General features: G+C 35.1%; 1 protein-coding gene across 7 annotated transcripts in view; it reads right to left on the bottom strand.

Annotated features, from left to right (window-relative positions):
- Positions 1-26,025, bottom strand: part of CCSER2 (coiled-coil serine rich protein 2) — a 211,706-nt gene that overhangs the window by 17,019 nt on the left and 168,662 nt on the right. For 3 of the 7 annotated variants that reach the window (XM_012438996.3, XM_012438997.2, XM_012438999.2), the window contains 2 exons: positions 20,005-20,094; positions 1,235-1,319 (listed from right to left, as the gene is read on the bottom strand). In XM_012438996.3, the coding sequence (XP_012294419.2) occupies positions 1,235-1,319; positions 20,005-20,094 (175 nt within the window). Of the gene's footprint in view, positions 1-1,186; positions 1,320-20,004; positions 20,095-26,025 lie in introns of all 7 variants that reach the window. The other 4 variants (XM_021672267.2, XM_012438995.2, XM_012438994.2 and 1 more) reach the window with 2 other exon arrangements.

Raw genomic sequence — 26,025 nt, 5'->3', positions numbered from 1 at the left:
ATAATTCTTTTTGTGCTAGGATTATTTAAATAGAGGAGAAAAGAAAGCAACTTACTTGCGGACCAGAGAAGTAAAAAGGAGGAGTTACTGAGGCGGTGGGAGACAGAAAAGGAAGAGGACAAAAAACTCCTTTTCCCATTGCTTCCACTAAAGAAATGAACTTGCTACTAAATAACATCATATAAAAGCCTATACAAACTATTTTTCTTTAAAACAAAAGTACAGAAGGGAAGGAGAATTATAGCAGCAAAAAATAAAACTTCACACCTTCTCTGAAATTCATGTTGATACTTCATAATTTTGGCTAATTCCAAAAATAAGATTTTCTTTAAATAAATAAAATTGCTAATTACTTTAAATTTCCTCCTTTTACACCGAAATGGATAATAAAAAAATTGAACAGATCACAAATCTGGATAAATCCTTGGAGAAGGCATAAAAGTATCTCTGATTGACTATATTTATATTTCTTTTTAATTAATAATAGCTTTTTATGGGTGACTTTTCAAAAAAGATAAAATATAACCAACTTACCAGGCATACTTAAGTACATAAAACAAAATAAACCCCACTGTTTTAGAAAGGAGAGTTAATGTAAACAAAAATTTTAAGGTCAAACAACAACTAAATCATTAGAAATGTTAGTAAACCATGCATATTCCAAAGCCATTTCTTCTGTGCTGTAAAGCTGATAAATTACAGAAACATCTTAGTTGTTTTAAACCACTTTTAGATAAAACAATTAGAAATATCATTATTTTAGATGACAGTGAAATGCAATCCAAGCCCTTAATTAGGAAATATTTAAAGAAATGTGCAATGGTCTAGTAAGCCTGCTCCCTACACATTATGCATCTGTCCATCATACCACTGTGGATCGTATGCATATTTTTAAAAACAGATAACACAATAATTTTTATTCACATATTTCAAGTTTTTGAAAATGCATTAAAGACAGATGCATGTCAGTAGGTCTAGGGTCACTGGCAACAGGTTTAAACAGTATTAGAATGAAATTAACCTCAGACAGCTTCCATTAAGGCTCTACGTGGAGGTCTGTTTACATGCAGTCAAAGGAAGTGTTAAGAGAGGAGACCACAGAGTGCTGCTTTAGCAGATGCCTGCAGAGCACTCAGGATAGGAAAGGAGGTGCTGGGGAGGAACAGGTCATGCATAAGGGAAATACCATGAAGGGGAAGCCAGAGCAGGATAGGAGTGAGAGACACAGACTCACTCTGTCTGCGGTGCGGTGGAACAGTCCGTGGGATCCCCTGGAAGGAGCCCTGCCAAGGAGAGAAGGAGGGAGCAGAATACCCACCCTGTGCAGAGAGAGATGGGGTAGGGAGGTATAATAAAAAAGGGAACCAAAAAATAGAGAAACCAAAGTCATACTTTGTTTTACTTTTAAATAACACAGAGCAATAGTGTTAACAAGAAGACAGATTTCATTTTTTAAAATACAGGCAGCTCAAATTGCTAAAAATACATCATAATCCAAACAGTTATTTTAATATTTTTAAAAAAATTATTTTCCTCTAATATTTGTAGTACAATGTAAAAAAATAATATATTCTTTCTGGTATACATTATATTTACCATCATATGTCTCATTAAAGTAGCAGATTCCAGTCTTTTGCAGAAAAGGAAGAAATTTAAAGGGAGAGATAGACTTTAGGTGTTAAAACACACAGAAAATGTATCAATTTATGAATCAGGCAATACAGAAAAAATTACCATACAAAAAATTTTATTTCAGCCAGGTATGGTGGCTCACACCTGTAATCCCAGCACTTTGAGAGGCTGAGGAGGGTGAATCACAAGGTCAGGAGCTAAAACCAGCCTGGACAATATGGTGAAACCTTGTCTCTACTAAAAATACAAAAATTAGCCAGGTGTAATGGTGGGCACGTGTAATCTCAGCTACTCAGGAGACTGATGCAGGAGAATCGGTTGAAACCGGGAGGCGGAGGTTGCAGTGAAGCTGAGAACCCCCACTGGACTCCAGCCTGGGCTACAGAGCAAGACTCCATCTCCCTAAAAAATTTTTTTTAAAATTTCTTCTTAAATCACAGATTTTCAGAAGATTAGCAGGTAAAAATAAAGAATGTTAGCTAAAGGTAGCAAAACCAACACAACATTTAAAAAGATTTAGGATGTTGTAAGAGTAAGTACTATATAAAGAATGTGACATGCAGGCCACAGGTTACACGTGCATGCTTTTTAATTTGAATTTTTAGCTTTACTTATTTTAATCACAGATTATCATAACTAGGGTACTTTTGAAATGTCATTTACTTCAATTTCCTCACTTTACAGATAAAACTTTCTTCAAGAAAGTAACTGATCAATGTTATACAAAGGGAACCATATTGGGTCTTATGTCCCTAGCCTCCTCACTGACTGAAACATATGCACAAATGAAACTACTGAAACACTCTTAAAATATCATCGAGGAAAATGAGCCTATAAATCATCATACCCAGTTAAATCTGCAAAAGAAATTATGTATATTTTTTAGACCAATTAATCCAACATAAAAAATGCTGTATTAAAAATTACTGATATAGTTTACCAGTGTTTTCAGATCTTATGAATGGTTTCAAATGAAAAATTTTTTCTCACTTTCTGTATCAACATTCTTTAACTCAGGTATAAAATCAGATACTTCTTTAAATTTAAGGCTGATCCCACATTGTTCAATATAAAGCAGAAACAAAAAAGATTCATTTTCTATGTTGATGAAGGAAAAAAACACCTACAAAAACTAAATTAACAATCTTTAGAATATTCTAGTAAATTCAAATATTATCTTTTGAAATTTTGCTAATTTAGCAAAAACAGCTTAGAAAATATTGATTAGGGTGATGAACCCAGATGCTCTCCACAGATACTACGACCTGCCGTTCTGCTGTTTGTGAAATGTTTTGGTTCAAAGGCTTTTTACTAAACAAATTCTCAACCAAATCCTCCCCATGCATTTTGTAGAACTAAGCTTCTACCCACTGTACTACTAAGTAAAGAAACTTTCAGATGGGAACTTCATAGATATGTTTAAGAAAACAGTCATAGATTCCTTCATCAAAGAGGTACATTTACCTTTGAAGCTATGTGGAAAGAGCACTGACCTTGGAGTCAGGGAAAACTGTTTTTTTTCCCTTAGCTCTTTCACAAGCCTTGTAACCTTGAGAAAATTACTGATTTTTGAGCCTCAGTTTCCTCATTTGTCAGAGGCAGAGGTGGGACTGGTTCATCTCGAAGAAACCCCTATTTCCGTATTTTACTTAGTCATATCTGTCCCCATCTTCACTCCAGTCATTTTATAACTCTATTTTTAATTTTATAACTCTATTTATATGGCATTTAAAACAATCAACTTTGTATTAAATTGTCTCTCCTGCTATATAATTAATTCCTGAAATAATTTAAGTGAAAGTATCTGTCACAGTAGCTATAATTGGGCAGGAGTTTTAAAAGATATTAAATGTCCCACCTTCCATATCCTAAAACTCCCCCAGCATAGAGCAAACACTAAGTAATTATTTACTGATTTAAACAAAATTAAATCAATTTGCTGTGTTTATCTAGAGATGCATCTGTAGCATCTGCTAATCCTGGTCACACACTACAGCCACCTAAGAAATTTTAAGAACAAAAACAATGATATCTATCTTCATTTCCCCAAGACCAACAGATCATAATCTCTGGCATAGGTGTGAGCATGAGAAGGGAAAGACAACCTTGTGAAATAAATACATAAACAGCACTGCCAGCTACTCCCAAGGGGCACCCATCTATTAGCTGATCAAATAGCTGTATGCCCTATCTGAGCTTATGCCCAGAAAGACAACGAATGTGACTCATTTTGTTTCTGCCACCAAAATGCCTCCTCCACTTCTCTACTCATCTGTTAAGATCCTATCCAGCCCCTTGAAGCTTTTTCAAACCCATTTCCTAAACGCTTTTCCTGATCCTATGTAAATTATGATCATTCTTGTTTATAAATACCCACAGCAATTGGTGGAACCTTTCTTCCTCTTTTCATTACTTTGATTTGAGTATCTTAAAAATTCTTCTACTAAATGTAACCACCCTGAGAATAACAGCGCTCTTACTTTCCTTGGTGTCAACTACTTAGCTTCTTGTCAATTTACTTACACAGCGTAGAAATAACATACTTTGATCAGCATTTAATAGAGGGAATTCCAGTTTCAGGAAAAGATGGAGTAGACACACTTCTCCCTTTTCCTGCTGTCAAGTACAGCTAAAAAACCCTGGGCACTATATATAAAACACAATACTCTGAAAAAGTGAGACCATCTAGGGAACTTGGGACCCAAGGAAAAATATAGTGATTTTCTTTTTGCCTTACGTATCCTACACTGAGTGGTAGAAAAGCCAGCACCTGGAAATGCCAAAAAACACAACAAAATTTAAGAAAGCTTGCACTCCCTAGCCAAAGGATCAGGAAAGAGGTAGCCTAGCGATGCAGAAAACTTGTATCCAGTAACCTGACTAACACCACAGAAAAACCTGGGGTCCTGGCCCCCATTCCCATCAGAAAGGGAGGACTGGGGAGTGTAGGCCTCCACCCTTGCATGGCTGTGATATTGTCTTATGTACTTCTTAAAATACATACAGAAAATATTTAAGACATTTGTAAATGAGGAAAGAAAAGGGACTTAAAGGGACATAAGGTTTCTATATGTAGTAGACTATATATAATTAAACATATATGTGTGTGTGAAATACAATGCCTAGCACAACAACTAAAATTTAATATAAACAGATAAAACACTATATAAATAAAAATGGAATTATTAAAAACGTAACTAATATACAGAAAAGAAAAAGAAAACAGAAATAAAGAAAAAAGAAAACAGAAATTTTAAAAATGGCAGATTTATGTCCTAACATTAGCAATAATGACATTAAATATAAAGGGCTGAAATACACCCATTAAAAGACAGATTGGTAGAGTAGATCATGACCTAACTATATGCAGACTACAGGAAATTCATTTTATGTATAAAAATATACGTATTTTAAAGTAAAAGATGAAAAAGATACACCACACAAAAAAAAATTCAAAGGAAATTTGGTGTGCTTATATTACTATCAAATAAACTTCAGAGCAAAAAGAATTCCCACATATAGAAAGGGACCTCACAAAATGATAAAAAGGTCAATCTACCAAGAAGGCATAGTGATTCTAACAGTACCCCAAACTGCCAAATGTATAGTACCTGAAGCAAAATCTCATAAAGCTGAGAGAACAGCCAAATCTACAATTACAGTTGGAGAGTTCAATATCCCATCCCAACAACTGATAAAATAACTAGACGAGAAAATCAGCAATGATATAAAACTCAAAGACACCACTAACAATCAGCACCTAGTCAATATTTACAGAATATTGTATCTAACAATAGCAAAAAGCTATCTTTTCAAGCATTCACCAAATATTTACCAAGACAGACCATAATTTGGGCCATAAGACAAACCACAACAATGTTAAAATAATTGAAATTATAGATCCAAGATGGCTGATCACTAGCAGCTCAGGCTCGTAGCTCCCAGTGAAAGCGCAGAGAACGAGAGGACGCCACATTTTCAGATGAATATTTGATGCTCATGGACCAAGAGATTCCCAGTGGAGGAGCCCCACGGGTCGCCAGGGCGACTCTTGTGGCCAGCGCGGCGGTTTTGCTGGCGCCTTAGTGCGGCAGTTCTTGGTGCAGAGTCCGGAGATTCCCGGGCAGAAAAGCACCATCAATCTTAACACCGCTGTTTTGGCCAGCACAGTGGATTGCTCAGATTTTGGCGCTGGGAATCAACAAGTTGGACGTCCACTCAGAGACCTAGTTAGAAAGTCGGTAATTACAAAGATGACAGAGGGATAAATATATAATGAAGGGAAGAAAGCAGCCTAAAAAGGCAGAGAATACTCAAAATCAGAATGCCTCTCCCTCTACAGGGGATTGCAATTCCTCATCAGTAACGGAACAAGGCTTAATGGAGAACGAATGTGTTCCAATAATAGAAGCAGGTTTCAAAAGGTGGGTGATAAGAAACTTCTGTGAATTAAAAGAACTTGTTCTAACCCAATGCAAAGAAATTAAGAACCTTGAAAAAAGGTTTGATGAAATGTTAATGAGAATGGACAATTTAGAGAGGAATATAAGTGAACTGATGGAGCTGAAAAACACAATACGGGAACTTCGTGAAGTATGCACAAGTTTAAACAGTCGAATTGATCAAGCAGAAGAAAGGATATCAGAAGTTGAGAACCAGCTCAATGAAGTAAAATGAGAAGACAAGACTGGAGAAAAAAGGATAAAAAGGAATGAGCAAAGTCTCCAGGAAATATGGGACTATGTGAAAAGACCTAATTTACGTTCGATAGGTGTACCTGAACGTGACGAAGAGAATGAATTCAAGTTAGAAAATACTCTTCAGGATATCATTCAGGAAAACTTTTCCAACCTAGCAAGGCAGGGTAATATTCAACTCCAGGTGATACAGAGAACACCACAAAGATATTCTTCAAGAAGACCAGCCCCAAGGCACATAATCACCAGATTTATTAGGGTTGAAATAGAGGAGAAAATACTAAGGGAAGCCAGAGAGAAAGGTCAGGTTACCCATAAAGGGAAACCTATCACACTTAACAACAGATTTCTCAGCAGAAACCCTACAAGCCAGAAAAGAGTGGGGACCAATATTTAACATCCTTAAAGAAAAGAACTTTCAACCCAGAATTTCATATCCAGCCAAACTAAGCTTTATAAGCGAAGGAAAAATTAAATCTTTTGCGAACAAACAAGTACTTAGAGACTTCACCACCACCAGGCCTGCTTTACAAGAGCTTCTGAAAGAAGCACTATACATATAAAGGAACAACCAATATGAGCCTTTCCAAAAATATATCAAAAAGCAAAGAGCATTAACACAATGAAAAATGTACACCAACTAATGGGCAAAACAGCCAGCTAGCATCAAATGCCAGTATTAAACTTATATATATTCTAATTGGATAAAAAGCCAAAACCCATCGATATGCTGCATCCAGACCCATCTCACATGCAACAATACACAAAGACTCAAAACAAAGAGAAGGAGGAAGATTTACCAACCAAACAGAGAGTAAAAATAAACAAATAAACAAAAAGCAGGAGATGCAATTCTCACCTCTGCTAAAGTAGACGTTAAAGCAACAAAGATCAAAGGCGGCAAAGAAGGACATTACATAATGGCAAAAGGATCAATGTAACAAGAAGAGCTAACGATTCCATAGATCAACGAGACAGAAAATTAACAAGGACATCCAGGACTTGAACTCAGACCCGGAACAAGTAAACTTAATAAACATTTATAGAACTCTCCACTTCAAATACACAAAACATACATTACCACCTCACACCTATTCCAAAAGTGACTACCTAATTGGAAGTAAATCACTCCTCAGTAATCGCATAGCATTTCATAGGTTTAAATGAAATATTGGTTGGCTGCTTGTTTGTTATTTTCTTCCCTTATTCCTTCCTGTCTACATCATTAAGTATAATTATTGGTATAAAAGAGGTTTTCAATACCCATTACTAAACTGCATTCTAGCCTGGGCAAGAAAGCAATACTCCCATTCTCTCTCTCTCTTTCTCTTCCTTTTCCTTCCTCTTCTTTTTTTCTTTCTTTCTTTCTAAAAAAAAAATGAGCTACAGCAAAATGATATGATATCTGGAATTTAAAAAAAAAAAAAAGAAATTATACAGAATATGTTCTCTGACCACAATGGAATCAAATTAGAAATCAATAACAGAAAGATGACAAAAATATTTCCAAACACTTGGATACTAAAATTCATACCCCTAAGTAATCCATGGGTCAGAGAGCAAGTCTCAAGGAAACAAAAAACCCCACATTGAACTGAATGGAAAAGAAAATACATAATGTATAGGAAATAGTTGCAAAAAAATATAATATGTAGGAAACAGCTGAAGTAGAGATAGAAAAATAGAAAAAAAATCTCATCAATAAGCTAAACTGGTATCATAAAGAGACCAGACCCCCCGCCAACCAAAACAGTCTGAGCAGCACCAATTAGCCGGCTTTGGTCTTCCAGATACTACCTTTTGTCAGGACTCAGAGTTATGAATGGCTTTCATCACATAGCTGCTTTCTGACTGAGCCTCATTCCACCTTGAATACAAGAGACCCTACAAGTTAGGAAGGAATATCATTGCCCCTATTAAGCCAAAAGAAGCTACCGAAGATGGATCTTGGTCCCTCTACAACCTTTAGAATTACGGGTCTCCTTGTAAAAGGTAGGGAGAAATAAAGGTATTTGAACCAGAGCAATTCCATCTTGAACAGGAGCTGGGTAAAATGAGGGTAAGACTAGCTGGACTACATTCCTAGGACGTTAGGCACTCTTAGTCACAGGATGAGACAGGAGGTTGGCATAAGATAACAATTCATAAAGACCCTGCCGATAAAACATGATGTAGTACAGCAAAAGAAAGTAACATCAGAGTGAACAGGCAACCTACAAAGTGGGGAGAAAATTTTTGCAATCTGTCCATCTGACAAAGGACTAATATCCAGAATCTACAAAGAACTTAAACAAATTTACAAGAAAAAAAAAACCATCAAAAAGTGGACATAGGATATGAACAGACACTTCTCAAAAGAAGACATTTATGCAGCCAACAGACATAAAAACATGCTCATCATCACTGGTCATTAGAGAAATGCAAATCAAAACCACACTGAGATACCATCTCACACCAGTTAGAATGATGTTCATTAAAAAGTCAGGAAACAACAGATGCTGGAGAGGATGTAGAGAAATAGGAACAGTTTTACAGTGTTGGTGGGAGTGTAACTTAGTTCAACCATTGTGGAAGACAGTGTGGCAATTCTTCAAGGATCTAGAACTAGAAATACCATTTGACCCAGCAATCCCATTACTGGGTATATACCCAAAGGATTATAAATCACTCTACTATAAAGACACATACACATGTATGTTTATTGCAGCACTGTTCACAATAGCAAAGACTTAGAACCAACCCAAATGCCCATCAATGACAGACTGGATCAAATATATATACCATGGAATACTATGCAGCCATAAAATAGGATGAGTTCACGTCCTTTGCAGGGACATGGATGAAGCTGGAAACCATCATTCTCAGCAAACTAACACAAGAACAGAAAACCAAACACTGCATGTTCTAACTCATAGCTGGGAGTTGAACAATGAGAACTCATGGACACAGGGAGGGGAACAACACACACCGGGGCCTGCTTGGGGGTGGTGGGTGAGGGGCATGGGGAGAGATAGCATTAGGAGAAATACCTAATGTAGATGATGGGGTGACGGGTGCAGCAAACCACCACAGCACATTTATACCTGTGTAACAAACCTGCACATTCTGCACATGAACCCCAGAACTTCAATTTTAAAAAAATTGATCTTGTATCCTGCAACACTGTTGAATTCATTTATTGGTTCTAATTGTGTGTGTGTGTGTATGTGTGTGTGTGTAAAATTCTCAGGATTTTCTACATATAAGATCATGTCAACAGCAAATAGAGATGCTTTTACTTTTTCTGTTCCAATCTGGATTGCTTTTGTTTCTTTTGCAGTTTTTCTTCTTAATTCTGTCCATTTTTGCATTGTATCTTTTCAGCCTATTTGGTTACATAAAAGTTCAAAATTGTTATAACATTTTGTTATATGAATTTTGCAGTATAATTTTTTAAATATTTCATTTATCATACTTCTTAAATTATTAACATCTTTTATCATTCTTTTAGCATGTAATTTACTAATATGGTATCTTGACTGGTCATAAGATTTTTCTTTCCTTTTCTTTTCTTTTCCTTTTTACAAATTCATTAGGTCATCAAAATATATACCTTTAGTAATTTCATTATGAAATTATGTAACTGAAAGCAACATTTGCCAATGTCTAAACAAATGCAAGATCACAAATTATTTTAATGATTTTTAATCTTGAGAAAGATCTTAATGATGACGTAAGTGTTGCTGGAGTTGTTACGAGTATTTTATAGGTCATGACAACATTTAGATACATTTATCATAAATTATTTTGAAATATAAGTTTTAGTACAACTAGAACTAATGACTTGTAATTTTTCTTAAAATATTTACCTTTTAATATAAATCAGTTTCATGTACATCTGAATTTAATTTTAAATTTAAATTTATACAACAGAATGTTAATGTTTCCTCTGCAATTTCCTGTAATTTATGGAGGTTGTGTAAAATATTAAAAGTGTCTTTTTGATTTGTATATAATTCAAAATATTCACATATTCATTCTGTCACTGTATCTTCAATTATAAGAAAAAATTAATTAAAAAACAAAACAAAGAAACATGATACAGTAAATAAGCTGGCCAAAACATACCACAATCAAGATGGCAATGAAAGTGACTTCTGGTCAACCTTGCTGCTCATTATATGCTATTATAATTCATTAACATGCCTAAAGACACTCCCAAAAGCACTGTGACAGTTTACAAATGCCACTGGAATGTCTGGAAGTTACCCTACATCAGGGGTACCCAACCCCTGGGCCAAGGACTGGTACCAATCCACGGCCTATTAGCAACCTGCAACACAGGAGGAGGTGAGCAGTGGGCAAGTGAGTAAAGCTTCATCTGTATTTACAGGCACTCCTCATTGCTCAAATTATCACTTGAGCTTTGCCTCCAGTAGGATCAGCAGCAGCACTAGATTCTCATAGAAGCATGAACCTTATTGTAAACTGCACATGTGAGAAATCTAGGTTGCTTGCTCCTTATGAGAATCTAATGCCTAATGATCTGTCATTGTATCCCATCATTTCCAGATGAGACCATCTAGTTGCATAAAAATAAGCTCAGGGCTCCCACTGATTCTACATTATAGTGAGTTGTACAATTATTTCATTATATATTACAACGTAATCATAATAGAAATAAAGTGCACAATAAATATAATGTAGTTAAATCATCCTGAAACCATCCATCCTCCTCCCATAACCCTCTCCCTGTCTGTGGAAAGTTATCTTCCACAAAACCAGTTCCTGATGCCAAAAAGATTGGGGACTGCTGCCTTATATAGTTTAAAAGGAAGAGGAACCCAAAGTTCTAGGAAATTCTCATTCCTTTCAGAAAACTTCTAAATAATCCACCCCTTGCTTAGCATATGATAGAGAAATAACCATTAAAAATAGTCAACCAGTAGCCCTCAGGGCTCTGTCTATGGAGTAACAATTCTTTTGTTTCTTTACTTCTCTAATAAATTCACTTTCACTTAAAAAGAGTTAGTAGAATCCTTGAAATTGAACATAGCAAAATAGAGAAAATCAAGGAAACAAAATGTTGGTTCTTTGAAAAGATCTGTAAAATTGGCAAACCATTAGCAAGACTGACAAAGAAAAAGAGAAAAGGTAAATTACCAAAATCGGAATGAAATAAGGAATATCATTATAGACTCTCTGGCCATTAAGGTAACAAAGGAATATTGTGAACAACTTTACAGTTATAAATTTGACAACTGAGAAGAAGGCCAATTCCTCAAAACCACAAACTATCAAAATTCAACTAAGATGAAAGAAGTCATTTGAATAGGTCAATAACTATTAAAGAAGTTGAATTTATAACTTTAAAACTCCTAAAAAAAGAAATCTCCAGGCCCAGATAATTTTACTGCTAAATTCTACTGAATGTTTAAAGAAGAATTAACCATTAATTCTACACAATCTCTTCCATAAAGCAGAGGAGGAGAGAACACTTTCCAAAGTATTTATAAGGCCAGATTTAACTTAATACAAAACCAGACAAAGACAATACAACAAAAGAAAAATGAAGACTAAAGAGCATTAACCCCCAGAATACAGATGTAAAAATTCTTAACAAAATACTACTAACTAGAGTTCAGGAATATATAAAAAGAACTACACACCATGACCAAAGGGAGTTTATTTCAGGTCTATGAGATTGATTTAGTATTAGAAAATCAATCAGTGCAATTAATAGGCTAAAGAAGAAAACTCACAGGTTCGTAGCAATTGCCAGAACAAAAGCAACAAAATCCAACTCTCATTCATGATAAAAACTCTTAGCAATCTAAGAATAGATGGAAACTACTTCAACTTGATAAAAACCATGTCCCAAATATCTATAGCTAACATCTACTTAAAGGTGAAAGACTGAATGCTTTTTCCCCTTAGATTAGGAAAAAGGCAAGAATCCCCATTCTCATAATTCTTATTCAACACAGTAATGTAAGTCCAAGCTGGTGACATGATGCAAAGAAAAGAAACAAAAGACATCCAGATCAAAAAGTGAGAAACACTATTACTATTTACAGATGACATAATGGTCATCATAGAAACCCCAAACTACAGAAAAACTCTCAAAACTAGTGAGTTTAGTAAGTTCACAAAATACAAGGTCAATATACAGAAATCAATTTTATTTCTAAGTATCAGCAATTAGTACAGGGAAAGTGAAATTTAACAAACAGCATCACTTATAACCACCCCTAAATATGAAAAACTTAGCAAGAAATCTAAGAAAGCTTGTAGAGAACTGTGTTCTGAAAACTGGAAAATGATAATTAAAGAAATCAAAAAGATTTAAATTAATGGAGAGATATACCATTTTCATTAAGTGGGAGAATCAACATCTTTACTATTTATTTAAACAGTTTATTTAAATTGTGGTACATCTATATCATGGAATAGTACTCAGCAATAAAAAGTAACGAACAACTGATGCACATAACTACTTGAATGGATCTCCAGAGTGTTACACTAGTTTTAAAAAGCCAAGTTCCAAAGCTAGCTCAACACTGTATGATACCATTTATATAAAATCTGAAAATAACAAAATCATAAAGATGTAAAACAGGTTTAGTGGTTACCAGAGGCTAGGAATGGTGAGAGAAAGTGAAAATGATTATGAATGTAAAGAGGTACCACACAAGGGAATATGCTGTGGCAGTACAATAGTTCTGTACCTTAAATATGACTGTTACTACACAAGTGATAAAATGGAAAAGAAGCACATATGTGCACACGTGCATACACACACGCCATCACTACTGTCAATTTCCTGGTTTTGATATTATATCACAATTATGTAAAATGTAACTGTTGTGGAAAGCTGGTTGAAAGATAAAAAAGATCTCTCTACAACTTTTGCAGCTTCTTATGAATCTTTTGTAATTATAGTACAGGCAAACTTTGCTTCTTCCAATGGATACTTTAAATAAAGTTTCAAAAACACCTTCTATAGTTCTGGTATTTGGTATTGAAAAATATAGATTTAGATAACTGTAAACTTATAAACAATAAACCACTCAATTGCTATAATATCCATATTTAATTTGTTCCTATCCTTAAGAGGCAATTCTATTTTTTCGGTTATTGGTTTAACATGTATCCATGAAAAAAGGTCACAGTACTAATGTTTTCTAAAAAAAAAAAAAGAACAGAAGAAATGACACATATAAAATAATTCTTGTGTTGTCACAAATTCTGCATGCTACACAATGTCTCAGCAACACAAATTGCTCCTGTCAACATTCAGATCATCAAAACACAGGCTGTATTCCATGGCCAATGTCTAATATTGAGTAAACATCGAACAATTTAAAAATAACTGTATGATGAAAGCATAAATATTACTTGACCAACGTATGTGTGATTTTCACTAAAAATACTTTTAGTGGCATTTTAAAATATAAGTAATAGTGAATACAAATAAAAGGCCTTGGCAAAGAAACAATTCCCTTTGGATAATACAAACACACGCACACGCATGGCCTTAACAAAGAAATAATTCCCTTTGGAACACACACACACACACACACACACAAACACACACATGCAACGTCTCTCCAGAGGAAAAAAATTGGCTCATTTAAATTTAAAATCAGGACATTTGATTTGGTCAGGCAAGGTGGCTCACACCTGTGGTCCCAGCACTTTGGGAGGCCGAGGTGGGCGGATCACCTGAGGTCAGGTGTTTGAGACCAACCTGGCCAACATAGTGAAACCCCATCTGTCTCTACTAAAAATATAGAAATTAGCCAGGCGTGGTGGCATGCACCTGTGGTACCAGCTACTTGGGAGGCTTAGGTGGGAGAATCTCTTGAACCGGGAGGTGGAGGTTGCAGTGAGCTAAAATCATGCCACTGCACTCAGCCTGGGCAACAGAGCAAGATTCCATCACCAAAAAAAAAAAAAATATGACATTTTTCCCACATAAAAATTAACCAGTAATGTTGCCCATTTCCAAATTAGGAAAGAATATGGCCTAAGAAAATGGATTTGGGGAAGATTATTCATAAGATAAATCTTTTGCCTGCATCGTGTCTTTCAGTTAGTATTCTATTCCACCTCTCAGGCAAGAAAAAAAAAAAGAGTGGAGTTCTTTGCTGATAAATTTCCATTGTTGTTAGAAACTAGGTAAAGTCTTTCTCCTTTGGAAATTATAAACATTTGATGTGATTTTTGTGATGTAACTGTCATAGTTTTCTGATTTTACCTTATCTATTTTATAAATAGATATGATGGGAAAATACTTGACTCGGTAAATCTGAATTCCAAAAACCTAATTCTAAGCACAAAGAATGGTTGATAATGCTGACCACATTCCAATGGCTGAACTTATATAAATTACATATGCATATTTTTTATATATACTGTAACATGGGTTAATATTTGATTCAGTACTATAAACTAATTTCATCAGATCATTTTTAGTGTACATAAAATCATCTTTTCTTGCCTCTTTGCTACATAAAACAGTTAGTTCTTAAAAATATGAGAGAAAATTACCATTAGATCAAATTATGCCCAGTCAGAATTTTAACTAGTGGGCACCTTTTCACAGTGATACTGGTTCAACGATCTGTTTATTTGTACACTCAATTTTCAGAGTAATCCAGGTCAGGTCACTAAATGACAGGCCAGGTAGATCTTTTGGGTCTATCCTGTGCTCCCTGCTTAGAGATTCAAGGAGATAAGTAATAAGGTATTTGAAAGTATGAGTCCAGAAATGTTTTTTCTAATATTTTGGCTTCTCTGGTTAACTTGAGGTGTTCAAACAAATGGCCTACAAAAGGTATATGTAAGATTTTACAATTTACTTAATGTGCAAAATATCCATATTTTTAAATACTGATGTTAAATGCTTTTAGAACAGTATTAGAAATACACAAAAATTAATTCAGTCCAAGATAATGCTAATCTTTAAGAATATGTTTGTACATGGATCTGTACACTAGTACTATGTTTAAAAATAGTTTCATTAAGTTTTTATGTTTAAAATGAATCTTGATTTTCTTGCATAATCAACATCCTCCAGGAGTATTCACAGTAACATCAACTATTTTCACGTGAATGATTAGGCAATTTTCAAACTGTTATTCTTCTTTTCTTGTTGCCCATTTCTCCATTGCATCTGGGTATTCTGCCCCTCAGATAAGGAAAAATAATTGGCCCACTTTCCTCTGGAGGTATCATTTTCTGCTCTTAAAGCTCATTCTTATCTCTTTTCCCTCTTTTTTCCCCACCTAAATCTGAATTCCATCTTTTGTATTTTCCTTCATTTCTTCTGAAAATTGCTTTTACTGACTTGCCCTTTACTTATTGTTCTAGGTGGCTTTCCATATCCATGTAAGTAGATACCATTAGTTCTAGGGCTACTTTGTCCAAAATGATATCAATTAGCTACATGTGACTATTTACATTTAAATTAATTACAATAAACAAAATTTAAAATTCTCTTCCTTAGTCATACTAGCTACATTTTCAAGTGCTCGACAGTCACATGCAGTTACAGGCTACTGCAATGGACAACACAGAAAGTTGTATAGTAGTGTGCCACTCTAGAGTAGAGCATTCTCAATTCTGGAATATAGTCCTATGGCTGCCCTCTTTTTTTTTTTTTTTTTGAGACTCAGTCTTGCTCTGTTGCCAGGCTGGAGAAGAGTGACGCAATTTCGGCTCACTGCAACCTCTGCCTCCCAGGTTCCAGCAATTCTCCTACCTCAGCCTCCGGAGTAGCTGGGACTAAAGGCATGTGCCACCACGCCCAGTTAATTTTTTGTTTTTTGAGTAGAGATGACATTTCACCATGTTGGCCAGGATGGTCTTGATCTCCTGACCTTGTGATCCACCCACCTCAGCCTCTCAAAGTGCTGAGATTACAGGCATGAGCCACGGCGTCCAGTCTGGCTGCCCTCTTTTTATAATGCAAGGCTTGGGGGAGTTTATAACACTATATTATTGCTTTCCCAAGCAGAAGATAGCTCCCTTACTCCAATGAGAAGTGCTTCACACTGGTCCTCAATGCTGAAAACACTGTTCTTAAAAACTTATACTTAAAAACATCCTGTATTATGCCTACAGCATAGCTTAGGCAGCTCCCTATAGTAGAAGAAATCTTTGTCTTGCCCAAAATGAAAAGACCTACCAGGTGACTAACTACTATTCCCTTGCTGGGTTCAATCTCACAAATAATACCCTAACCAAACCCAAACAGTTTTGATCTTTATCCCTATACCTCTAACACCAAAAGCATCTGTAGCATGAAAGCCAAATTTTCTTACAGGCATAAAAACACTCCTAAAATTCTGAGGATTAATATATATAAAATTAATACACAAAAACAGAGTTTGAATGTATGCAGAAAATAGCATGATAAAACGGTTTCTAGCCAGGAAGAAGAAAGAATTTGTAAGGTAAGAAAACATCACCTAACAGGAATGGTCATAACAGAAATAGTTGGGAGTGGCTTCCTAGTACTACTTGAAATGATGGTGTGGGGCACAAAGGGTAGCCCTCCTGCCCTTGTATTTCCTGTTTTGTGGTGGGCAATAGCAGGGGCTTTTTTTTTTTTCAATATATAATCTAATGACATCAAACACCTGAATCATAACAATCTAACATCATGGCCACCAAGCCATTTTCTGATTATACTTAGTTGGTTGTAGTATAAGGCTGTATAAATCTTTCAGGAAAAAACTGTAGTAATGTATTTCAAAAACCTTACAAAGGACCATCCATTAAATAAATTAATTCCTTAATTTGATTAAAGGTAATGCATTTCTTCATTTGATTTAGCAAAAAAACACACCAAATAATAATAGCAACCACCATTACCACTACCTATGTAGGTTAAAATGCCACATATACAACATAATTACATTTAAATAGATATGACAGATGGCACATACATATATACATACATCATCAAAAAAGGCTGGAAGACCACATATGAAATGTTAACAATGACTGTCATTGGCTTGTATGATTTAAGTACTTTAAATTTTTCTTCAGTTGTTTTGCTTCTCTGTTTTCTATATTTGCTATAGAATGAATATATCATTATCTCTCAATAAAAATAGACAGGGAAGGAAAAATCCAATTTAGAGTACTTCTCTTTTAAGCATATATTTTTTGGCCTTACGTTATTCATAAGGTATCCTTAGTACTCTATTTTTTAATTCTTTTAATGACAAGTATTGAATTTTATTATTATTTTTATTGAGAAAGTTACTTATGTAATTTAATATGTCAAAAGATTTTTTTCATACTCACTTTAGAGTGAACTTAACTTGGTTATAGAGAATTTTTCTTTTATAATCTTACTGAAACTATGCCTTTTTAACCAAAAATAATTTTTTTCCCCAGTAATTTTAAATACAAGTATGTGGTTAGGCATGGTGGATCATGTCTGTAATCCCAGCATTTGGGGAGGATGAGGCAACATGATCACTTGAGCCTGGGAGTGTGAGACAACTGTCTCTACAAAAAGTAGCCACTCATGGTGGTGCACACCTATGTTCCCAGCTACTTGGGAGGCTGAGGCAGGAGGATCACTTGAGCCCAGGAGATCAAGGCTGCAGTGAACCAAATTGCACCATTGCACCCTAGCCTGGATGACAGAAAAAACCTTGTCTCAAAATAAATAAATTAATTAAATAATTTTAAAAATACAAGTATGTTTCTATGGATTATCACAGTGGACTGCCAAGTCTTCTAACATGCAGTGCAAACCTGGGCACCTGTGTTTTTTCTCTCAGGGAAGTAAGTCGTTATTATGATCTCTCACTAAGATTAAGCCTCTGTCCTCCCTTCTCAGAGCTATGACCCTTTTCTCTTCTCTATTCCTTCTAGCCCCGTCACCTCCTGCAACCATTCAAAAGAAAAATAACTAAAATAAGACTGCTGTATACAAGTTGTATAAACATTTGCACAAGTCACTTCTTAGTCTTAGCTTCTTCACATGCAGAAAAAGAGTGAGCTTACTATTATTTAAGCATATTGGAGGTTTATAAAGCATCTTGAGGGATGGAACTGTACCTTCTTTATATTTACACATCCAAATTAAGACGGCGCCTGGCATGAAGTAGGTACAAAGATATCTGCTGAATGAGTAAGTGAATATCTGCCTTTCATCCTTTCTCCTGTTCTATTATTGTGTTTCTTCCTCTTATTTCCTGTTGATTCTCTACTTCAGAGATATTATCTGCAGCCATTAAGTGATACCAAAGTCCTGTCGGACAAATCTATGAATTAAATTTCAGCTAGGCTCAATACATTCAAATTTTTGCTCTGCTGCTGTTGGCAGCAAACCACTCTCCTTCCAAGGCTCTTTAATGTGCTTTTGGGGAAAAGAACCTAGGACTTCTATTAAACAACTGTCTGCAAACAGATGAGCTTCCACAACCTTTTACATTAAAAAATATTACATCATCTCTGTTGGTGTCTTTTGCTTTTCACGATTCCAACATAACCTTCACTTTCTTCACCAAGCTCCTTGATTCTTTCAACCAGACTTTCCCATATCCTTTGAACCTTACAGATACTTACACAGTACTTTATCAATGCATTGCCAGTTTCTTTAAGAAGTACTTATAAACACAGGAATCCTTATTTGTCTGTGTATTTCCTTCCCTAATTCCCCAACTCTAGTTTGAAAGCCGAATATCTGGGATGAGAAAGGATCACCCAACTTTTGTTGACTAAATTAATTCCTATCATCATATCTTATACAGAGTACACAAAAAACTACTTGCTAGATGAAAAGAAACAAAACTCTTCTACAAACTTTAAAGGCTTACGGCTAAACTTTATAAATTAAATTGCTGATTACATTAGCCATTATATTTCCCTTTTCTTTTGTGTTACTAGAATTCCTCTGCTAAATATAAGGCAAAAGAAGTGTCAAGGGTGACTTGCTAGGCAATCTCTTAACAAAACAAGAAATGTCTATTACCTGGCCCCAAACAATAGGAGAATGATGACTAATGTCCATATGATAATTCTCTGGTCACGCACATCCTGAACTGAGTTCTGAAGAACTCAGATTAAATGATAAGAGTATTTTTAGCCCTAAACATGTTTTGAGATATAACATTTTTGAAAAACAAGTGTGGAATATATATTTACTTTTTATTTAAAAGAAACCATTCCCTAATTCTGCCTAAAACATAACTTTTATTTGTCTATATCTTTGTGCCTTTATATTTCCTAATACCCTCAACATTTGAGTAATTATAATAAACGTATTTGAAAAGTTTTAACAAAAAAGGAATATGCTACATCATATATTTTCAAAGTGTCATATGCTGCTAAAGTGGAATGACTGCATACTGGACTGTTGTTTCCTTTAAGGAATGTGGAACTACTCTCTCATAAATACATGCAATAAGAGGAGAGTAGACACGCAAATAAAACGAGCTACAGTGTGCAGAATGGAAAAGCTATTAAATGCACATTCACTTACATAAGACACACAAGAGAAGCTTTAGGAAAGCACATAAACACCTAAGAGACAAGCAAAAATAAATTACCTACAAAAAAATTAACAGCCATGACAGATTCAAAATTATGAGATTGCTGTAAAAAAAGGGAAATAAAACATCAAAATAGCAAATGACAGGAGAGGAGGCTAAGAGCACATGTTACTTACAGGAATTCGTCTCCAAGGTGTTTGGGTATATTTATCAGCATAAGTGCATTTTTCCTCTTTACATTTTTGGTGGCAGTTATACTGAGTTGCCTAAACAAAAATACAAATTTTTACATTGGTTTAATTCTGCATATACATACCAGTGAGGTAATCAGGGCTCTTTTAGTGGGTATATAATCAAATCAACAAAAAAGTCATACATGGCAAAATAGTTCTGGCTACGCTTTTGAAGAAAAAAATGTTATCAACAGCAAACATTAAGGTCTATTCAGTAGCCTCTCATTCAGGGATTGGGTTTGAGAGTCAGCCTATAAGGTTAGGATTTTGAATAATCTAAATTACCCTTGGCAATCTCTTACATTGTCCATAAAAAATGCAATATATGATTTTATGTATATCAATATATAGAGCTAAGTATATGGATGTAGAATATATAGGGATATTCAGTACATAAAGAATACAACTGTAAAGTTTACAGTATTTCCCTAAACTGTCATGGTACTACAGTCACTAAAGCTCAGTTTCTTAAATAAATGCATTTTTTAATGGGACTCTTCTGGACAATGAATACCACCAGTCCACTTGTCAGGATGTCTGTTCTCACATGCAGTGTGGTGAAGCCTCTTTCATGATGTGTTGACTTTACTAGACTAAAATATTTTGAAGAGTGTCAGCCCTTTGACAAGATCCATCTGACCATTTCTGTTCACAAATGAATTCTCCACACGATTCTATTCAAAGCACACTCATTTATAAAACACAAAGTAACTTTCTCAAATAATCATCAATTTCAAAAAAGATTATGAAATATACTGATAAAGAGAATTAATTCCCCTTAGTGCAAAGCTAGAAAATAACCACATTATTTGTTAAACAACCTCAATGGAGGTAGACATACTTTCTCACAGGAAACTAAAAAATTCTTGATTATTACATCAGGTTAAAATGGTAAATTTCTACTTTCATAATATTTATCCATATATGAAATTTTTCTTAATTGCATCAGATCATTCAATTTTTTTTATACACAATAAAATCTAAAAACAAAAATGTCTATCATAGAAACATATTTCCCATTTCTAAGAAACGAGACTGTCACTGAAACAAAATTCAATACAGGCTGGGTGCAGTGGCTGACACCTGTACTCCCAGTACTTTGGGAGGCTGAGGTTGGCTGGTCAACATGGCAAAACCCTGTCTCTACAAAAAACACAAACAGAAACAGCTAGGCATGGTAGCACATGCCTGTAGTTCCAGCTACCTGGAAGGTTGAATGAGAGGATCACCTGAGCTCAGGAGATTGAGGCTGCACTGTGCTGAGATTACACCACTGTACTCCAGCCTGGGTGACAGAGTGAGATTCTTAATTCCAAAAAAAAATCCCCAAAATTCAATATATAATCAAGTCAACTTAGAGTCTCTTGGAATTCACTGTAATAGGATAAACTTTTAACATATATGAGGGGTATACAAACAGAAAAGATAATTTGAAAACACTATCATAATAAAAGCACTTTACTTATTCCATCCTACTGCAATTCCAGAAATTCAGGTGCTCCTTACGATGGGGTTACATCTGAATAAACATAATATTTTTGAAAATGCACTTTTGACTTACGATTATTTTCAACGTATGATAGGTTTATCAGGATATAAGTCCTCTTAAGTTGACAAGCTTATTGAATGAGTATCACTTTTGCACCATCATATAATAAAAAAAGTCTTAAGTAGGAGACTGTAATTTATTTTCTGTATTACAGTCTCCTACAGTAGGAGACTGTAATATATTTTCTATATGCTAACATATGAAAAATAATATTTGGCAAATACATGAGTTTTCCAAAATTTGGAAAGTCTAGTTTCTAGTGACATGTCAATATATATAAAATGACTATCCAAATCATTTTCTCACCATCTGCCTTCTTTATTAATGACAGACTCTACAGATGCACAGCTTCTATTTGGTCCCATACTTGGGAAAATGTGTCCTAATCTCTTACCCCAAGGAGATCTTAATTAGTCTGAACCAATGTGATTAATACCATTCCTCTATGCTTAGGAAGGGACAATTAACTCAAATCTAGCCAATAAAACAGGAAAGTCTGGGGTATTTCTGAGAAAGTGTTCATTAATTTTAAAAACAGACAGACACGGGAGATAACAGACCCTTAACCTATCCTTGGGTATTACCATGTGAGAATGTGACACACACAGCAACAGACATCTTGTGACATGAATGGACAGCCAAGAAGATTTCAAAAAAGCTGATCTGGAACTTAATCAGTAGCCAAATGACCAATAAGCAACCACAGAAATCGATGGCACCTATATAATTTCTTGTTGAGTTTACAACTGTTTTTTTTTTTTTTTAAAAAAAAAACCAACTTTTAGTTAGGGACTTTTACTTGGAACTTAAAACACTATAAGATATGCACAGATTTACACTGGGTGATTTAATGCCTATACAAGAGTTACTATTCATCATGTATCCATGGACCAGGCAACAGGTAATTTACGTATGTAGTTCTATCACAACATAATTATCATAACCCTGTATGGTCAGTACTATTTTTTTTTTTTTTTGAGATGGAATCTTGCTATATCACCTAGGCTGGTGTGCAGCAACATGCAATCTTGGCTCACTACAACCTCAGCCTTCTCCCAGGTTCAAGTGATTCTCCTGTCTCAGTTTCCCAAGTAGTCGAAACTACAGGTGTGTGCCCTCATGCCCAGCTAATTTTTGTATTTTTAGTAGAGATAGGGTTTCACCTTGTCAGCTGGGCTGGTTTCAAACTCCTGACCTCAGGTGATCTGCCTGCCTTGGCCTCCCAAAGTGCTGAAATTACAGGTGTGAGCCACTGTGCCCAGCCCAGTACAACTTTTATTATCCTCATTTACAGACGGGGCTTAGGAGAGATTGTAGGACTCCCTTAAGAGAGAACATGGCTCTTAAGTTTCAAAGTCAGGATCTGAACCCAGGTCTGTCTCAGTTTTTCAAGTATACTATACTGCTAGCCCACTTAACCTGAGTTCTACTGTCTATGTGTCTCCATAAAGGAAACTCTACACTAGCAATTTCCCAAGATTATTCTGAAGATTCCATAAGAAATGTATCTGAACTATTATTTAACTATTATATTGTGGTAAAGATAAATGGGCATTCTTAGCATTTTTGAATAAGATTTGAATAGTTAAACCTCTATGACTTTCAGTTAATTCTCAGAGCACTGTAATCTGATTTTATATCTGCGTATTTTGGATTCAAGATTTTATACGGTCAATGTATTTTTATGAAAGTTTGCAACCAAACCTAGGTTGGAGTTGAATGTATATTTTTTAAAAAGATAAAAAAGGATAGAAGGCTAGAACTGAATGGGAACTTGGAAACCACCTAGAAAAACTTTCGCATTTTGGATAAAGCACTATAGAGAGGTGATGGAAACTGACAGTGCCATTCAGCTAATGCATACTAGAGACAAGTCCTTTAATTTCTAGTCTATAATTCTTCTGATTTTTTCTATTTTAAGAAGTATAGTTTAGAGATGTAAAAAAAAAAAATTTAAATTAGGTGATTTTAATTTGATAGTGTGAAAAATGCTGTTACTTATCTTTGTTTTCAAATGGTTTGTATCTGTTAAAACTCCCTTGGTTTGAACAAGTCATTTTCTTGAGGTCTATAACTAAACTTTATACTATTAAAATCTTTGAATGATTTCTATTTTCTACTATAAAAGGATGCTTGGCTACCTAAAACTGAGGCATTCACTTTACAGAGATTACTGTTTACAATGAATAGCAGTGAATTTTCTCCAATTCTCTAAATTTATGTTGAAAAAAACCACACTAACGTTAGCCTTTACACTACCTGTAAAGAAAATTTCACAAAGTTCTCCTGGCACAAAGAAACAGCTCCTCCGCAATTTGTAAACACACTAATGAGACTGTGATGTGTTTACAGAGGAAATTTCTAGCTGAATGAACCACAGCCTCCCAAGAAATCCATAGAAAAACTATGCACAGCACCTAGAAAAATAACTGACAGGCTCTTTTATGATAAATATGATTTCTAGGTTTAATATACTGAGTACAGAGAATTTCAAGGTACATACTGATAAAGATAAATGCTTTCACTTTTCTGTCTTTAGAAGGTTCTTCAATATTTCCTAAATCTTTCTAAAAATTATTTTCAAGGTGAGATATTGTTTAGGAAAACTGGCACAGTCTCTTCAACAGATCAATTTAAAAAAAAAAAAAAGAATAGTTCTAAATTGAAAGAGACTTAAGGGACATATCCAGGTGTGCATAGTCCTAGATTGAATTCCAGTTTAGGCAAATCAAAAGTACAGGATGTTTTTGGAACAACTGAGAAAATCTTAGTATTAGAAGACGTTAAGAAATTACTATTAATTGCTTAAAGATGATAATATAATTTGAGCTATGAAGACACCTGTTCTTATTTTTTTTAAAGATACATTCTGAGGTTAAAAGAGCACTTCATAAAAACTTTGCGGCATAAAAAGATTCATCTTTCATTATCTATCCTATGTCCATATAAAGTAAATAAAGTAACCTTTTTTACAAATCTTTTTTTTTATGCTTTAAGTTCTGGAGTACATGTGTAGAACGTGCATGTTTGCTACATAGGGATACACGTGCCATGGTGGTTTGTGGAATCCATCATCTGGTCATCTACACTAGGTATTTCTCCTAATGCTATCCCTCCCCTAACCCCCACCCCCACCCATCCCCTGACAGGGCCCGCTGTGTCATGTTCCCCTCCCTGTGTCCATGTGTTCTCATTTTTCAACACCCACTTATGAGTGAAAACATGTGGTGTTTGGTTTTCTGTTCTTGTCTCAGTTTGCTGAATGATGGTTTCCAGCTTTATCTATGTCCCTGCAAAGGACATGAACTCATCCTTTTTTATGGCTGCATAGTGTTCCATGGTATATATGTGTCACATTTTCTTTATCCAGTCATTCACTGATGGGCATTTGGGTTGGTTCTAAGTCTTTGTCATTGTGAACAGTGCCTCAATAAACATACGTGTGTGCATGTGTCTTTATAACAATGATTTATAATCCTTTGGGTATATACCCAGTAACGGGATTGCTGGGACAAATGGTATTTCTAGTTGTAGATCCTTGAGAAATTGCCACACCATCTTCCACAATGGGTGAACTAATTTACACTCCCACTAACAGTGTAAAAGCATTCCTACTTCTCCACATCCTCTCTAGTATCTTTTGTCTCCTGATTTTTTAATGAACACCATTCTAACTGGCGTGAGATGTATCTCATTGTGGTTTTGATTTGCATTTCTCTAATAACCAGTGATGATGAGCTTTTTTTCATATGTTTGTTGGCTATATAACTGTCTTCTTTTGAGAAGTGTCTCTTCATATTCTTCACTCACTTTTTGATGGGGTTATTTCCTGTAAATTTCTTTACGTTCTTTGTAGATTCTGGATAGTAGCACTTTGTCAGATGGGTAGATTGCAAAAAATTTTTTCCTATTCTGCTGCTTGCCAGTTCACTTTTGCTATGCAGACGCTCTTTGGTTTAATTAGAAATCATTTGTGGGAGCCACGGTGGCTCCGGCCAGTTGTCCTGGCGCTTGAGGAGGCGAGGCTATGCGTTCAAGGCCAAGCTGGGCAATATGAGAACCTCTCATTCATTAAAAAAAAAAAAAAAGGAAAAGAAAAGAAATCATTTGTATATTTTGGCTTTTGTTACCATTGCTTTTGGTGTTTTAGACATTAAGTCCTTGCCCATGCCTATGTCCTGAATGGTAGTGCCTAGGCTTTCTTCTAGGGTTTTTATGGTGTTAGGTCTTATGTTTAAATCTTTAATCCATCTGGAGTTAATTTTTGTATAAGGTGTGAGGAAGGGATCCACTTTCCACTTTCTACATCTGGTTAGCCAGTTTTCCCAACACCATTTATTAAATAGGGAATCCTTTCCCCACTGCTTGTTTTTGTCAGATTTGTCAAAGATCAGATGGTTGTAGATGTGTGGCAT

This window comes from Aotus nancymaae, unplaced genomic scaffold (assembly GCF_030222135.1).
Source record: "Aotus nancymaae isolate 86718 unplaced genomic scaffold, 86718_ANA_hifiasm-v0.15.2.pri h1tg000010l, whole genome shotgun sequence".
NCBI classification, from domain to species: domain Eukaryota; kingdom Metazoa; phylum Chordata; class Mammalia; order Primates; family Aotidae; genus Aotus; species Aotus nancymaae.
The sequence above is the reverse complement of the archived record's forward strand: the minus strand, read 5'-3'. Positions and strand labels throughout refer to the sequence as shown.